The following is a 14,331-nucleotide window of genomic DNA, read 5'->3' on the forward strand; positions in this document are numbered from 1 at the left end:
AGGTTGGCTGGGGACTGGAGCTGGGGCTCCCTATGTCTGGTACAGCAAAGAGACAACCCTCTTTCCCCAACCCCTTAACCTGATACAAGGTGAAGGTAGTGGGGTGGGTCCCAGCAATGCGTTGGGAACCAGCTGGGTAGGGGTGGGAGGCTGACTGCAGCTCTCCATCAGGTGGAAATGATTGAAGAAGGAATCATGACCTGCAATGTCTGAGTTACTGCAATATATATTTCTCGGATGAATTAAGTTAATAAAGTTGTGGCCTAATTAAACCACATCCCTTGTACCTTGTCTTTCTTCCCCCGTGCCTAAGACAAAGACAATATTGCATTCTATTTAGGTGACATCTTCTTGCTGTTTTTTGTTGGTTTGTTTGTTAATCTGTTTACACCTGTCAACACCTTAGTAAGAAAGGCAAGTGATAAATGAACATTTAGGGAGACAGTTTAAACCAGATCTAAAATTATAGAAAAAGACTCATAGAAATGTAGAGCTTGAAGGGACCTTGAGTAGTCATCTAGTCCAGCCCCCTGCACTGAGGCAGGCCCAAGAAAACCTAGAACACCCCTGACAGGGGTTTGTCTAACCTGTTCTTGAAAACCTCCAAAGATGGGGATTCCACAACCTCCCTTGGAAGCCTATTCCAGAGCTTAACTACTCCTTAGAGTTAGAAAGTTTTTCCTAATATCTACCCTAAATTTCCCTTGCTGCAGACTAAGCTCATTACTTCTTGTCCTACCTTCAGTGGACGTGTAGAACAATTGATCACCATCCTCTCTATAACAGCCCTTAACATCTCTGAAGACTTATCAGGTGCCCCCTCAGCCTTCTTTTCTCAAGACTAAACATGCCCAGTTTGAATCCTTCCTCATGGGTCAGGTTTTCAAAATCCTTGTTGCTCTCCTATGGACTCTTTCCAATTTGACATCATCTTTCCTAAAGTGTGGTACCCAGAACTGGACATAGTACTCCAGCAGAGGCCTCACCAGTGCCAACAGAGCAGGACAATTACCCCCCATGTCTGACATATGACACTCCTGTTAATACATCCCAGAATTACATTAGCCTTTTTTGCAGCTGCATCATATTGTTGACTCATATTTAATTTGTGATCCACTACAAATCCCAGGTCACTTTTAGCAGTACTACCACCTAGCCCAGTGTTTCTCAAATGCAGCCACCAGGGGCTTTTCTTGTGGCCACAGACTCCTGGGTGATGAATTTTTTTTGGGGGGGGGAGGGGGAAATAGGGGAGGAGGCGGAAGGAGAGGAAAGCAGCGGCCCCTCACTTGGGGCCTCCAGCAGGGGGCGAGTCTTGTCCCCTCTGGAGAGAGAAACACTAAAGGAGCAAGCAGCCAATGAGTTCCCAGATGGCAGGCTCCAGCCACAGGGCTTCGGGCTCCATCTCAAGGCTCTAGGGTCTGTCTCCAGGCTCAGGGCTTTGGGCTCTATCCTCCAACCGCACAGCGGTGGGCTCCAGCCCCGGCTCCTGGCTATGTGGCAGTGTGATCACCCCCCATCATCAACCCTGGCCCTGCTCCCTACCTACCCACCTCACCATTCAGGGCTTAATTTATCCCCGGGCTTGCCAGGGCTGAGTAAGTCTGCTATGAAAAGTGATGTTTGTATGTGTGTTAATATTACTTTTCACAGCAGACTAAGGCTATGTCTGCACTAGCACTTTTGTTGGTCAACGGTGTGAACAAAACACCCCCCCCCCCCCCCACAAAAGTTTCACAGACAGAAGTGCTGGTGTGGACAGCGGTATGTCAGCGGGAGATGCTCTTCCACCACCGTAGCTTCCACCGCTCATTGGGTGTGGTTTAATTATGCCAGCAGGAGAGCTTCTCCCTCCGGCATAGAGCAGCTACAAGGGAGACCTTATCGCGGTGGAACTACAGCGGTACAACTGTGCTGCAGTAAGGTCTGTAGTGTAGACATACCCTTAGTCGCTGACTGGGAGGCTGTGAAAAGTGATATTAACATACAAGTATCACTTTTCACAGCAGCAGACTTACTAGCGAGCAAGTCTAAAAAAAAGTAACAAAAAAAAAACAAACAAAAAAAACCCCAAAACAAAAAAAGAGACAAGAACGTGCAAAGCACCTTATTTGTGTTTCTCTTCTGTTTAGGTCCAGAAAAGAATAGAAACAACTGTACATTATTTTTATTATTGAGTCTGCAAAAAACCCTACATAAATAAATTACAATGATTTGGACATGTATATGTGCATATTTATTTGTTTTTCATAAAGTTAAGTACCATAAGTATTTTAGGCAAAATTGTCAGAGTGGCCACCAGCAAGAGTTGGTGGCCGCACTCTGAGGCCACCAAAACAATTTTTGTGAGGACCCGATGCCAGTTATTTCCCATTTTGTAGTTGTGCATTTGATTTTTCCTCCCTAAGAGTAATATTTTGCACTTTGTATTTATTGAATTTCATCTTGTTGATTTCAGACCAATTTTCCTATTTGTCAAGGTTGTTTTGAACTATAATCCTTCAAAGTGGCTGCAACCCTCCCTTCCAGTTTGGTGTCATCTGCAAATTTTATAAGCTTACTCTCCACTCCATTATCCAAGTCATTAATAAAAATGTTTGAATAGTACTGGAGCCAGGATAAAGTAAGTTTGGGCTAGATGATCTTGTATCACTCTGCTAGATTCTCTTTGGCCACAGAAGGGTTTTAATGAAAAAAGTCAGGTGTAACTCATGAAATGTTGCATGAATTATGCCAAGCAAAGATTCAAAATGAATAGTAGGTTCTTCTACAACTGGACATGAACAAATACTAAGGCACAACTTTTTCCATTTCATCTCCCAAGAATATCTGCTGCACTGTGCTTCATTTTATCATCACCATGTAAAATAAATATTAGTCTTATTAATGGCATGATGTCAGCTACAGTACCATTTTTGGGAGTCCATTATAAAATGAAGTGCAATAAAGCAAATCACCTCAAGATCCAGAGCCACTCTAAAAGGATTCAGAATGATTAATTTGTTAATGACATGCTTATATCTGTCAAAAGTTCACAGATGCCATATTAACTGCTGTAATCACAAAATTCCAGTACTAAAGAAGAAAATACGTGTGAATGTGTGATAAGGCTTGCCCATGCAAACAATGACAAACGAGCTTTCATCTGCTTCCTTTACATAGTGACTAGCAGAGCAGAGTTTAGAATAGTTAAGAATGTTCAAATAATAAAACAAATGTTTATTTGTAAGCACGTAAGTGTGTTCACAAAATGCTAGAGGCTCGATTCGGTGTCTTCAGTGGGCCCTGGCTGTTAAGCTATTCCACTTAAGGGGACACTGTCAAGTAATTATATTTGGAAGTTATCTTTGTGTAAATATGTACGTGAATGAAGTTTAAAACTAATGAGACTGATCTCAGTGTATCCATCACTTACTTCTTGTCAGTAGTTTGCTTGAGTGCACCACCTCTCAAATTGCAGAGACAGCATTCCTAAAGAAAACAAGTAAAAACAAATAAGTGATACTGACGACTAGCAATGCCAATTTTATTCATTTAATGTTTTAAAGGATTTGCAAACTATTAATATTATTGACTGACTTATAACATGACATTCACAAACATCACAGTGCCACACAAGAAAAACATAAAAATGTAATAATAGAATAACAAGCCCAAAGAGCCACAGAAAAAACGAGTTTTGAGAATAACCCTTGAAAAAAACTGACCAATCATTTGAATAGATGTCAAATGCAAGGGCATTCCCCTAACGCTTGAATATAAAGTCTTGTATCTGGAATTAATACAGAGCCCATCAGATTAAACCGAATTAAAATTGCACATCATTAAATTAGTAAAAAATGACTATGGAATCATAGACTTCAACCTGGCTGGTTCAACTGTGTACATTGGAGACCAGCCTTTTTGTCGTGCAAATGCACAATAATAGAGATCTGCCAGGACCCGCATACCGATAATTCCTAGATTTGTACACTGTGAGAGGTAGTGTGAGCTAGCAGACAGAGCACTGGATTGGGACTCAGGAGACCTATGTTCTATTTCTGGCTCTGCTACTGGCCTGCTGAGAGATCTTGGGCAAGCCACTTACTTCCCCTTGCCTCAGTTTCCCATCTCTCAAATGGGGATGATAGTGACCTCCTTTGTAAAGTGCTTTGAGATCTAATGATGAAAAGTGCTCTAATAAAGTTAGTGGGGGGCCTGTGACGCTGGAACTGTATTGCCCCCTTGATCCAACAGAGCACAAGTTTGTTGATTTTCAGGGTGCATGGCAAGGCCTGTTTCAGTGGTTCCCAACATTTTTTTGGTCAGAGGAATAGTTTGGTGAATAGGCTCTCCCACTCCATCTCCTCACAACACACTCTGGTACAAATGCTCTGCCTACTCCTTTCTAATGATTCCCTCTCTCTTCAGCCCTCCTCCTTTTCTGCCTCCTTTCTCTTTCCTTCTCTGTTCTTATCTTCTCTCCACAAATTTTATTTTCTTTCTTTTTTTATTCATTATTGGGTTTTGTTCCCCTCTCAACATTGCTTCCTAACACTGTTCTCCCCATGCTACATGATGAATAGGGTGGAGAACACTGACTGGTAGCTCTGTGGGCTGGGACATATGCACACTAATTATTATGATTATTTATTATTTGTATTACTGTAGCACCGATGAGCCTATCATGGACTTGGACTCCGTTGTGCCGGGCACTGTACAAACACAGAACTAAAAGATGGTCCCTGCCCCAAAGAGCTTTGTAGCTGAGTCGTGTGTTGAAAGAGCGGAGATCCAAATCTTGAGCTAAGAAGCTGCCTCCTGATCTTGTGGCTCTGATGTATTAGGGATCACCAATTGTATAAGGAAGCAGGGAGGGAAGATGGTATTCCAGGAGCTGCTCATTGCTTTATCCACAGTAGCTTGTTTGTACTGGACAGTCACAGGGGATTCAGGGTGTGTTGGTTGGATATACCATTTGGAACCCAAAAATGTGCCCTCAAGGTCACAGTTCCCCCACATTCCACTACCCTTTAGAGAAACATGTAATGCTTGCCTCAGTGAGTGGAACCTTATGACTCAGAGTAGTTCCCTCAAATGTTCAAAGCATGGGAACTAGACCCAGTTACTAGGAAGAGATGTAAATGGGAAAACTGGACAGAAAGTGGCTGCTGCTTTAGAGAGAAATAATGGTCTGCTTCCTCCCTGGAAGGGCCTCAAATTGTATTATTTTGTTTACCATTGTAAGCCTTGTTTTCTGAGTAAGCAGCCCAAAAGGCTAAACGCATTTTTTCCAGGGGACTGTACTGATCGTTGGCTCACTGAGAATAAACTCTTTTCCTAGAACAGGAATTTTACCCCAAACGAAGGAGTCTCCTAGAGTTGTAAGTGGGGTTCTGGAACTGGGCCCTATCACGCAGAATCTTGCATTTCTCCCACCGCTCAAAGCTCCTCTTCTGAGCCTATGCTCCCTGGACTGGTCTGACACCCCATCAGTGTGACCCACTCCCACTCAGCTGGGCTGTTTCTCCTCTCTCTCGGGCTCTCAATTTCCTGGCTGCTTGGAGAAATGGAGAAGTCGTCTGGCGTTTCTAGCCCGTATAGTTCCAACTATGTTGTATGGCAGCAGGCAGAGCGAGAGGAACTCTGGTCTGCCCCAGGGACTTCGTGCCTTTCTCAATCCACATGCCAAACGGAACTGGTTTAACCTACATTCTTACTATTTCAAGCACTGTTCCTTGTTATGCTGCTTCAAGCACCGGAGATAATCCCTCTTCTTCCTTTATCTTATTACCTCTCAAATATTTGTAGACTCTTATCATATCCTCCACTCGGTCTCCTTTTCTTCAAGCTGTAATGTTAAATTCCCGTAACCGCTCATCAAGGTCAGATCTTCTAATCCCTTTATCATGTTTGTTGCTCTTCTCTGGATTCTCTCTCATTTATCTGTCATTAGCATAATGAGATGCTGAAATCTATATATTCTCAAGTGTGGCCATATCAAGGCTGAATAAACAAGCATATTACCGTTCTTATCCTGCATATGATACCCCTGTATCATGAGCAACATACTGGTGGAGAACTATTGAGCCAAGAAAGGATGTGGTGAGGATTTTCCTAAACTAGATGCCAAGTATCTAAAATGCTAAGGCTTTGTACACTTTAGTTCACTTTACTCTCAGCTGACTCTGAAATAACATGACAAGAGTGCCTTTAAGCAGCTAACAGGCACAGGACACAGTTTCCAATAATAACAATAAAAACACGAGGAAACATATAATTTTGTAATCATGTCACACAGAAAATTCTTTCCATTTAAAAGAGCCTGAAAAATAAAATTTAAAGAAGTCAAATTTATCACAGATGAATCTGTCTCTTGGTGTCATCTCAAGACAGAGAAAAAGGAACATGAGAAAAAGAGAAGTTTGATCCAAATAGACATAAAGGTTATAGGCCCAAATCCTGGCTCAGTCAAATCTGTGCTCTGCAGCTTCAAACATATCTCACAGTCAGTGAGAAAATGAATGGGCCAAGAAGCACATAGGAAAAGATCCAAAATGGATCTCTGTTACCCAGAGAGAGGAAAGGACCATCAGGTCAACGATCTTCCCACCTCTGTAGTGATCAATAAGAGGGGAAGAGAGACAACAGCATTTCCTTAAGGAACCCATCCATGACTCATTCTCAGTTCTGCAGCAGTTTGGCAGGGATTACTGAAAGGAAGAGCTAGAATAATTTCTCCAGATAGGGAAAGAAAGAGAGAAAGTCTGGCTTAGGGATGCCTCCTTGGGACAAAAAGCTCATTTGTATGAACTCACTTTCCCACACTTCCTCCCCACCCTTCACACAGTTGGATGGTTTCTAAACCTTCTGGGAGCACATTTCTTCTTCCATTCTTGCTTTAAAAATGAAGTGGCTTTTTTTCTGTCTGAAAAATAACAGTCAGTATTTTCACTCCTACTTTATAATCCCCTGCTGTTGTTGTTCATACTTTGTTCTAAAAATTAATGCTGGGATAAGAATAAACTTGTTTTAATGTCCCTCACCTGTGACAAATGTTTGTAATTAGAAGGAAGAGCCTAAAGTTACCACCTGCACTATATTCTGCTATTGCAGCTAGGCAAGCCTCAGAGCCCTGAAAACTTCCTATGAATACAATGAAGATTATTCAAGCAGCAGAGGGTAAAAATTCAGTTTTTTCCTTATAGAAATTTCTCTGTCAGGTTCTTAGTAAGAAACCACCCATATTGCTGTTTATTCCAAAGTTATCTACTATAGGGTTTCTTGCATCTTCTTCTGGAGCACTGTCACGGTCAGAGACAGAAGGTGGGACTCTCACCTCCACTCCAGCACCTTTACACCAGGTAAAAGGGTCAGATTGATGTAAAAGGTTGTAAAAACTGTAATTCCTGGTAGGGGAGGATTCCCCCAATGCATGACTGCAGAAGACTGCCTTATGGCTGTCTTCCAAGGACAAGCCCTGGTGTAGCGGGCATACTGGAGGGAGAAGGTCCCTACAGCACATAGCATTGCAGAGACTCTGGGCAGTGATGTGACCCGTAAGCAGCTGGGGAGAGGCTGTCATATCTTAAACAGCCCCCCAGAGATGTCTAAATTTCATTGGTGGAGCATGGAGCAGCCCAGAAATGGAAGGGTGCAAAGGTGGCTTAAAGCCACCTCCGCTCCCCTGCCCCATGGACTATGCGTTCTATGCTGTGTGTCTCAGAAGCACAGTACAGAATCTCACATGGACTATTGGAGTATATGCATCTGGTCTGATCTGATATGGCAAGTTCTATGCAACTACCTTAGCCATATTGTTGACAATGAAAATTTTGGAGTTTGGTTGTTTGGGGGGGGGGGGGGTTGGGTGGAAGGGGGTGATTATTTTAACTAAAAGCGGGAAGAAATCCTTTAAGTGCTGAGAAGCACTAAGCTTGGACAATTACATCTGCTATGAACAGAAGAAGTATTAGTGAAATGATGTATGCACTACTAGCTCTTGCCCATGCCCTACAGAAGATATACATATCTCAGGATAGCACTGGTCTTTGCTGCAGGTGCATTGTATTAGAAGAACATGTCCAATCTGTTATCCACCATCACTCCCAAAATTCATCGCTTGCTTTACACAAGAAACTTTCTCCCATTTTGTACTTTGGCTGAATATTAATTTCTCCCCTAGTCTATTATTTCACATTTATCTAAATTAAATCTCAGACCACTTTAAATTGCTCATCTGTTTAAAGATCTCCAGAACATTCTATACTTTAAAAAAAAATCTCTCCTTTAGTGAGCATGCAATCTTGCCTAGTTTCATATGATTTGAGAACATATTGAAGCTACAATTTACTTTATCTTCCAGATCCTTAACGAAGATAATAAATAGTATAATTGCCAGTACCAATCACCCTGTGGTACCTAGATTGTCAGGACTCTTCAATTTGATATTGTACAATTACTCTGGTTTACAATGGTATAGCAAGGTTTGTAACCACCCTATGATATTCTTACACATGTACATCATCTTTTTCATTTCTTTGCTACTATTTTTACAAGGAACTGTACTGAAAGACTGACATATAAATAAACTGAGTGAACATCCCTTCTCTTTGTCCATCCTACCTGTAATTATAGCCAAGATGGGGATCAGGTTTGTTCAAATGATGTAATTTATTAATTCAAAATTAGTTATTAGTTATTATTAGGCCACATTAAATACCACAAAAATATCATGCGACTATTCATTGAAATTTAAAAATGAACATCCTCTGGTTGGGTCTGAGTACCTTTTTTCACTTTCTTCCAACATTCAAGCTATTGTGTTTTTTTGACACCAATGCTTCCAGAAAATGGTTTTTGAACTCACGTGCGTACTCTCTTCAGAAGTAGTAGTATTTTATATGGGATAGGTATCTGTTTGACACAACAAGGAAACAAGATTCCCCAAACCCATCCGCAGAGCCTTGGCACAGATGTGTATAAACAAGCCAAACAAAGGTTTGACAGTACTCTTACTGACAACTAGGCTATGCCCTTTTCACATACAGCTTTCTCCTTAAATTGCTCTCTCTCCCTGAGACAGTGAAAGCCCCGGTGGCTTCTTCAAACTCAGATCATAAGAGCTGCCCTTAGTCAATCAGGGAACAGAAAAAAAAATATTACATATGTGACCAATCAAATTTAACTAACCCCGGTGAATTTCAAGTATCAAATACTCAGAGTACACTATATAACCATCAATTAAGTTTAAAAAAATGCTCTGAATGCATATGAACAACAAAGGAATCCAAGGAACTTGTGATTTGTCAAGGGCATTCTGCAAGCAGAAAAAGGAGCTAAATTCATCAAACATTATTTGCTGGGAATTAGTTGTCTGGCTATAATTATTACTCTTCATATGCTTGTCTCCTAAATGGTTACATTCTATAGAAACTTTTAGTAATATTAATTTGTCACAAAAATGTAAAAATGCAAGAGTGGCACATTAGATTTTGATTAGCTTCACATCAGCAGCTTCATAAAAAAGTTACATTTGGGACGGGAGATAACTATGTTTTTAATATGATATAGAACCCATATTTAAATTTTACAGCAAACCAGTCTAGGAAAAATGCATAGTTCTGCAGTGCTAAGCATACATTGTAAAGAAAAAATACATAAATACTATACCATGTGTTTGGTGACTGGTAAAAATGATACAGAACAATTAAATGATGTCAGTTTGACTTTGAATCACCATTTAATCCTCAGAGCATATCCTACTCTTACTATCATTTTTTTGTTTGTTTGTTAATAAGCTACTCGATTTTGAAAAACAAACAAAATGGACTCATGGAAGCTTAGAAAATGAACTTTATTTAACAGAAGTACCAGAATGGATCATTTCGGGTAAATATGTATTTTGGCTGGTGGGTTAATGCATGGCAAGTATTGATAATATGTTTGCAGCATTTTAAGTAACTCACTATTTGCCCTGTTAATTATATATTTAATACTGTAATCTTAGGCCTCCTTTTTCTGCTACTCCTCATGGTCAACAGGCTTTCACCATGCCTCTACTGACTGCAACCAATGACTGGAAAGCATTTCTTAAGATGTTGTCTCAGCCAACTGCTAAAGGAAGGGTACCGTTTTCTCCCCCACTGCCACTGAGAAGAGGTCAGTTGATTCCCCTTCATGAATATACTGAGTGACATTATCTCAAAATAATCTTGGACTCATATGGTCTCATTAAAAACAAGTTTATGAAGTTTAGAGAAAAATCATAAATTTAAATAAGCTTCTAATCTTGAACTCTGCCAAAGCTAAGCTGTTTAGTACAATTTGTGTAGTTGCAATGCAGAAACAAAACCTTACACTTTCCCCAGCTCGCCCTGTTCTCTTCTACAGAGCATCCCCTCTGAACCCCAAATAAGGGTCCCTGGCTCTCCCTCCCTCTTCTCTCAGTCTCACAGTCTGGTCACTCACAAGGTATTAACATAGATACCCCTTCTGAGGTGACAATGCTGTCTCTCGCGTTACGTACATTATATACTTCCCAAATCCATTCAGATTTGTGTTCATTGCTTTGGATAAGCAGTTTGGTTTTCTACCCCTTTTTTTACAACATTCTTCTGGAAATGTTCTTTAAAGGGGCTCTTTTAGGGTGCATTTTCATTTCACTCCAAGGTGATGGATTGCAGCTGGAACACAGCCTTTTGGGATGCCAATTAACCTCCTTTCTAATATTTACTGTCTCTGACTTGTGGTGTTACCTTAAAATCAACTCTTTAAAAAGACATAGCTTCAATTTTTTCAGAAAAACTTAAAATTTATACAATATATAAAATATGAATTTTCAGCAGATTAAAATTGATCTGTCACAGGTGTGCATTGTCAAGGCTGGTAGCACCACCTATTATTAAGGTTGCCCGATGGTTCCCATGATAAGATCCTCTTTTCAGTTGCTTATAACTGCAAAAATTTTACTGCTTCAGCTAAAATTTTTCATGTTGGCTGTCTACCTCCAGCCTTTCTTCTTCTTTTTTTTTTTTATAATTTCAGCCAAAGTGGTTCAGCCATTTCTGAGAAGGCAGCTGGGGGGGAAAAAATAGGGATCCTGTGTATAAAAATAGTGTGTGATTATGTAATTAAAGACTGTGTCATAATGTACATGGACAAGGGGGTAGAATTAAGGTTGCACAGGCAATCTTAATTCTAGCATTTCCTAATTTTTAAGTGCTTGGCATTGCAACCTTCAAAATGTTCTATTAGTGTAGTTTTGTGTGTGTAATATGATGTATATTTTATTTACCCAATAGAACAGACAATATTACTGAACATTTTTATGATGCTACAACTCTTTACAAAACAAAGTAAACTATACTTTTCAGGGATCTGAAAGTACAGTTCAAAGGTCCCATACTGAGACCTTGGAAGGACAAATTTAAACTACTCATACACTTTACAGGGCTCAAAATTAAATGCATCAACTCAAGAAAGGGACCTGAAGACTTTTGCTCAATATGCAGCTGTGGTCAAAAATGCTAACAAGATGTTAGGATGCATAAGGAATGGGATGGGGAGTAATCAAGAGAATATTATGCTTTTACATAAACCAATGATGCAGCCTCCTCTGGAATACTGTGTGCAGTTGTGGCCAACCCATCTCAGAAAGGATATTGTAGAACTAGAGCACGTTCAGAGAAGGGTCACCACATTAAGGGCATGGACAAATTCTCATAGTAAAAGAGATTGAAAAGATTTGGATTGTTATCTTAAAGAGGAGACATGATAAAGGTATATAAAATAAGGAATGGTATAGAGTAGAGAAATGGGGTGGTTCTGGTCTCCCTGTCTCATAACACAAAAACAATGGGACATTCAATTAAATTAAAAGGTGTCAAATTCAAAACTGATAATGCTTTCCATACAAAATGTGATAAGACTGTGGAACTCATTGCCACAGGATGTTGTTGAGGCCAAGAAATTAGCAAGCTTCTAAAAGGGATTGGACATTCACTTGGATAACAAAAATATCCAGAGTTCTTATAATTAGTAACAAACATTTTAGAAGTGATAGTAAGCCTCATACTTCAGTGTTTAAGCCAATCTCTAAGTATTAGTGACCAGCATGGTATCTAATGTGAGGGGCAAGATTATCGCACATCTGCCTACTGCATGGTTCTTACACTTTCCTCTGAAGCACCTGGTACTGACCCCTGTCGGAGACAGAATAATGGACTAGATGGACCTTGGGTCCAATCCCTGGTTCCAATTCATTATGGTCGTTTCTATATTCCTAGGTTAAAATGACAGTATCCAGGTTGACAGTCTAAACCTTGATTTGCTATTTAAACAATTCTGTCAGGAAGGTCTCACAGTTTGGATCCTTTCCAACCATATTGCCTCTAAAGAGTGTATTAATAAACACTGCCTGACAGACTGTTATTCTAACAGTAAACACAAACCAAGGTACACACATTGCCAGTATCAATCCTTGTATGCGATTCTCACAGTAAGTTATTTGTCCTTTTATTAATTATTATTATTTATTTATTTATTTTTCTGACAGCAGCATGGATCGGTTTGAAAAAGAAATACAGAGAAAGTATCAGGAAGGTTAAGCCTTTCCTACTGGAACCACACTTTTTATGCCCACCAATTCTGATAATTTCCCTTTAAAAATGGCCAAATTCTTTTAAAATTTGATTAACAAAAATACCTTTGTGTGCCAAGTTACAACACGAAACAAATTTTTATGACTGAGTTATCAAACCTTGAAAATAGGGGTTTATAACGGACGTGCTGACACAACCTCAATTACAGAAGTGCATCATTATAATAAGACTGTCCCAATTCATTATTTTTGTAGAATTACATAATGTTCCAATGGCTCTTTTAGAAGAGATCACTTAAAGAAATACCAATACAAAACAGTCTCCAGTTGCTGTCTTAAATGTCCTTTTTTAAGCTGATTTGCCAAATATGTCTCAGCTAGTCACAATTTTAATACCTGGCCCAAACCAAAATAAAATAAAATGAAATAAAATGAGCTTTAAGAATTGCCCACCTCAATCCATGTATTAGGCTCTTCTAATAGGAAATATAAATCGAACATAAGTCCATTCTCACTAAATCTGAATTTGGAAATCAAATACTGTGTATTTAAAGCACATCTGCATACAAATAATTGAACAACTAAATAAAGAACTATTGCATGGTTACTATTAACACACCATGCAGCATCCTTGAAACACTGTCCAGGGCTCTTCAAATCTCTGATCTTTCAGTTGTCACTTCTGTGGCAAGTGACTTCAAATTCTGAAGCAGATTAAGGTCTGCAGTATTTCTGTGATGGTGCATTTGTACCTCCCTGTCTCTCTAAAACTACAGTCAGCAGCAGAATTTCAGAGAGCCAGATAACGTTTGATTGTGTACATGTACGCAGTCTCCTCACTTTCAAAGTGTAGCAGGGACAAGTCTAACGTGACAAAATCCAATCAGACCAGTTTGATGCTTCCACCTTCGGTATATTCCATGTAAAGACTGACTGCCTGTGGCCACTTTAAGAATCATAGAAATCACAGAAATGTAGTAGTACTGCAAAAACCTCCTGTAACTCTACAACAGAATACAGTGCTTTTAAATTAGCTAAAATTATCTTGAGCACTTCCTTCTCCCACACAGAGAATGATAGACAGGGAATCTTGACCCAATAGAAATCATTAGCAAAACTCGAATAGGGCCAGGATTTCACCCTCTGTATTTAATGTTTCTTGAAGGAGTCTTAAAAACTGACTTTATTACCCTTGGGAAAGACTACCTACAAATTAGTGTGAAAACAATGGCTTGAGCTCAGGAAACATACCTGTGCATTCACAAATACACATGTACCTATATGACTGAACACATACATACATATTTTGCAGGTGTAACTTCAGCACCTTTGAAAGAGTGGCCCTGCTAAGTAAACTGAAAAGTTAGATATTACTTCTCATTCACCTAGCCATGAGGGGTAATATATAATACATACTCAGGATTTAGAGATGCTTTATTTTGTTACTTTATTCTTTGTTCTCAGCATGATTAAAGCAGCTAAGGTGTAAAACGTGTGTCCATGCGAAGTTGACTTAAAGTGTTTCTTTCATTTTCATTGATTGGATTTATTTTCATCATTTAGAGTAAGTATCTATGAGCACATTTCTTTCCTTTCTCCTCCCCATTTTCTCCTTCCCCAATTTTTTTTTTTTTTTAAGTAAAGGTATGTATGTTTGTGCAGAGTGCCTAGGGTTGATGGCATTCCTGCACAGGGTACGGTATGCTGCGTTCCCTGAAATGTCGGTCATTATTCTTCCTGACTTTACTAGT

At 39.7% G+C, this 14,331-nt stretch overlaps 1 protein-coding gene across 1 annotated transcript in view; it reads right to left on the bottom strand.

Moving 5' to 3' along the window:
• LOC113405360 (lysine-specific demethylase 4C-like) overlaps positions 1-14,331 on the bottom strand; it is a 390,365-nt gene that overhangs the window by 107,417 nt on the left and 268,617 nt on the right. The window contains exon 19 of the mRNA XM_026646511.1: positions 3,416-3,471. Within this exon, the coding sequence (XP_026502296.1) occupies positions 3,416-3,471 (56 nt within the window). The remainder of the gene's footprint in view (positions 1-3,415; positions 3,472-14,331) is intronic.

This window comes from Terrapene carolina, unplaced genomic scaffold, assembly GCF_002925995.2.
Source record: "Terrapene carolina triunguis isolate 2854851 unplaced genomic scaffold, T_m_triunguis-2.0 Scaffold35098, whole genome shotgun sequence".
Classification (NCBI taxonomy): Eukaryota; Metazoa; Chordata; order Testudines; family Emydidae; genus Terrapene; species Terrapene triunguis.